This window comes from Adiantum capillus-veneris, chromosome 8, assembly GCF_014529385.1.
Source record: "Adiantum capillus-veneris isolate H3 chromosome 8, ASM1452938v2, whole genome shotgun sequence".
Classification (NCBI taxonomy): domain Eukaryota; kingdom Viridiplantae; phylum Streptophyta; class Polypodiopsida; order Polypodiales; family Pteridaceae; genus Adiantum; species Adiantum capillus-veneris.
The window spans coordinates 1,218,207-1,222,360 of NC_140938.1; the positions used below are offsets into that span (position 1 = coordinate 1,218,207).

The window sequence follows — 4,154 nt, forward strand, 5'->3', positions numbered from 1 at the left end:
GCTTAGCTAAAACTTCTACACTTTAATGTTCCTAACCCAACACTTGCAATTAAAAAGAATATGCCACGTGATCCTAATTTGCAGTTAATTTGACACACTTGTAAAATATTGCCTTTACAACATGGGCTTTTTGTTGCATTTCTGAAAATAAAACCCCCAAGTTTCACAATGAAAAGGTCATTTTATTATCTCATAGCATGTAAGTATAGGGGTTTTTTCTAATACCCTAGAACAACTTTCTTATTTGTAGCGAAGAAATGGTTGTGAATTGCTCGCTCACACACTTAAACATCTCTTGACCGGAAATGGAGTTGCCAATGAAGGTCACCGACATCTTAAGGCCCTTGGGTGGGATGTCACACACATTGGACTTCACATTGTTTGATATCCATTCCTTGAAGTAGGATGAGTTCTTGTTTTGCACATTGAACATCTCAATACAAGAGCTGAATATCCTTCAGGTAGGATAGGTATCAGAAATAATTGTTTCAAAAATAAGCTTTGTATAGTGAGAGTTGAATTGAATGCACAAGTGAGAAAGTTGTTGTGGAATTTTCATCAATTTTTTTTTTTTTTTTGGAGAATTACCTACAACTTTGAAATAACAACACACTCAACCCTCATAGGTGGAGGTAGCCCGACTCTTAAGGTGAGTCTTCCCAGCCTGATAAGGTTGGCCAAACGAAGTGGTTTTTGCTTGCTTCAGATGTGTTATGTGCATACACCTCTTTCTACGTGTTCTTTGTAACTATGATAGGAAGCTTTTTTTTTTACTGTTGCGTTGTATTCGATATTTTCTCGCACTTCAACAGTGATCATATGATTATTTAATATCTCAATCATTTGAATAATAGTGACCACTCTTGTGTTAGAGCTATTAGCTCACACAGTTGGGCTATTAGTGCGTAACATACACTTTTAGTAGTTTAATAGACTACTTTCGTGTGACGTAAACTTCTAGTGTTCTTTGTTTATTAGTGTCCACACTTGTGTTTAGAGTTTTTAACCCACATAGTTGGACTGTTTTTTCATAACGTTAGTAATCTGTTTTTTAAAAATTTATCTTGCATTCCATTACAGTTAAATTGACTGTACATTTATTCAATTATTGATAATAAAATCTCATTCAAAGATCATAATCATTAAAAATTGTATATATATATATTATTTGTTGCAACAAATCTTTCACTTTAAATCTGTTTAAATATTCAACATTGATATTAAACAATTTCATATTTCAGCATGTTTGAATTATTCTCTTTCTGTTAATATATCATTGTTGGTTTTAATAGCCATGCCATAGATGAATCTATCACGAGCTCATCGAAAAACCGTCACTGAAGCTATTGTTCGCTATCTACATGGTGATGAAGAGAAGCAGTTACGTCGATATTTTGAAACTACAGAGCCTTCTAGTTTCAATGATTTTGTCAATATGTTGACAAAATATTGATTTGAGTGCTTACAACAATCATTCCGCACAATATAATTTGATATTGCAATTTTCAGTGACGGTCAAATGCGGGGGCTTATCAAGCAAGTCTTGGGCTAAATCTTGGTTGCTTTTGATGCTCTACAAAATCGTGAAGTCCACTCTCTCCCTCTAGCACGCGAAAGAATGCATTTGGTTCATCAATTGCATGCTAAAATGAAAGGAAAGAGCAAGCTAGAAGGCCCTAGCAAAAGATCGAGAGTGGTTGATCCTACCAAGCCATCCACTGAGATAGAAGTGGCAACTTTTGCTCAGCCTACCATTGTGGGAGCACTAGCCCAAGGCGATGATCCACTAGTATTGCACCTCCTACATGACCGACATGTTTCCCACTTGTAAGCATCCAAACTCGGAGAAGGTAGATATATAGACATATGTCAAGCAGGTTCGTGTATTACATCTTGCCTTCTCAGACCTTGTGTATGAAGCTAAAGTATTCAAGATCCAGCCACACGAGCCAACTATTGCACAATTAGCCATGGAAGAAACCACCACTTTAAATATCCAACATCGAGGTATAATCTTGCCACTTGGCATCTTGCGATACTCCCCATGGCCAATGCTTATCTATAGATATTAAAGCGGCAGCCATGTGGAGCAATGGATACAAACATGTCACTCGGATGAAAGCAAGCTTACCATCAAAGAGTTTTTGCAGACAGCTGGCAGTATAGAGCGCTTCTAAGACAATATCTTACACATTGTCAATGCTCTATTGCAAACATTGAAGTACTTACATCATCATGATTTTTTGCAAAACTACCTCAAATCCTTTGTAAAAAAAAACATAAAACTCTTGATTTAGGCCAAGATAGTTCAAATCTCCAAAATTGACCTTCAGCTTTTGATTTGTCCCTTTGTATAAATGGAGCTCACATAGTTGGCATAAATGTTGTATCTTCTTCTGCCCTACGACCAAATGATGAATGAATACACTTTTTTGGGTTGATATTGTCGTTCTGTTGTTAATGCAATGTTTAATTTAAGCATCACATCACGATTTAAGTGACAATTTATGGTAATGTTTTTAAGTTCAAGCTGTCATTATATCATTGAAATTGGTTTAAGTGACATTTGCGTCATTGCTTGTATAGTAATTTGTCAATTTCAACTTGTAGAAGATTTGCCTTGGTTATATGGTTGTTAAATTTTGGTATTTTGTTTGTAGGTATGGATGAAGACCTTGATTAGGACGAGGCACAACAAATTATCAGCGAGGAGAAAATTTGATGTGGATAGTCGGACCTATCAGTTATTGCCAACATTTAGGAGGATGAATCAATGTTGGAGGGCGAGCCCTTAAGTCGCAACAATGCAAAGACTTATGTCTGAACCACTTTGTTTGGAATACACTTTTCAGAACAAGTGGCCACGCAAAGGGAAATCCACCAATGAAACTCTCTAACTTGCAACATGTGGGCTTAGCTCAAGTTCTTTTCCAACCACTTATCCGTTAACAACAAGCTATCCCCAATAATAACCAGATTTCCATATACTTCATTCAACAGTGCTACATACGTTACATATTGGGCAAGAGAGTCAACTAGGATGATAAGCCTCCTAATGCGGGTGTTGGGCTTGGACGCATTGCCGTCAAAGTTTCAGCGCAGAACGAGCAAAGGCCCCAATCATCGCGAAAGCGTCTTGTCATCCTTTTACCAGAGGAACATGAAATCATTGTGGAGATGGCAAGCCAAGGAGTGGACCTAGCAAACCAAGTTGAAACTCTTGCAGGCTTGAGATTGAAGGTGTTAGAGCTTGAGACACAGCTTGATACCACTAGAAGAGAGCTTGCAGTAGCTCAAAGCAAGCTTACAAAGCACAACAAGAAGTTTGATCCCCTTGCAGAAGAAGATGTTGCAGTTGCGACAGCCAACCTCAACGCATTTTTGATTGCACCTTCCAACTGTGCATCTATTGGCTTTGATGAATTTTGCTTGAATGAGACTTTGGCAGATCTCACTCAACATGCTGAGTTGTAAAAGCTATAACTTCTATTGTTGCAATCCTTCAAGCCAACTTTCTGTAATCATCTTACATAATGAACTCAAATATTTATTGCTTTGTGTCTTTTTTATCTTGATTATAAATTATATACAATAAGTCTAAAATAAAAGTGATAGACATTACGATCAAAGTGACATGGAAAAAAAACAGAGATCATAAGATATGGCCAACAAACCCAAGCTCATTACACATACGTTGTATCAAAGGTGATTTTAAACAATGTCTCCACAATCAAACACCAAAACCATGTCATCAACTTCTTCCATGTTTGAACATTCTAAATCCACCTCTCACTCCGACTCACTATCACTTTGCACCTTAGCCTCATGCGTTTTCTTTATACCAAAGCAATGTTCAACTTCTCTCAATCGCAATGTTGGTTTGAGCATGTAACAATCATATTACAAAACACATATACCAGAGCCTCGACTCATTTTAGCTCTAATATATTTCTGTTTCTAGTGTGTAAGAAGTCAAATGCATACCAAAATCTCTTGCAACTACCACTTGAAGCAGCAACAAATAACACTCTGATAGCTACGTGTTACAATTCTATCTTTTTTCCACTATATTATTTTCACCATATAGGTGCACTGACTTTTTTGATGGCGTCAATGTGCCAAGGATCACCAAACATACCAAGCCTATCTTCATA

General features: G+C 37.0%; 1 protein-coding gene across 1 annotated transcript; it reads left to right on the plus strand.

Annotated features, from left to right (window-relative positions):
• The first annotated feature begins 3,177 nt into the window (after positions 1–3,177).
• LOC147451555 (uncharacterized) lies at positions 3,178–3,474 on the plus strand. The gene has a single exon (XM_086518764.1). The coding sequence runs from the start codon at positions 3,178–3,180 to the stop codon at positions 3,472–3,474; it is 297 nt and encodes a 98-aa protein (XP_086374890.1).
• Positions 3,475–4,154: the final 680 nt, after the last annotated feature.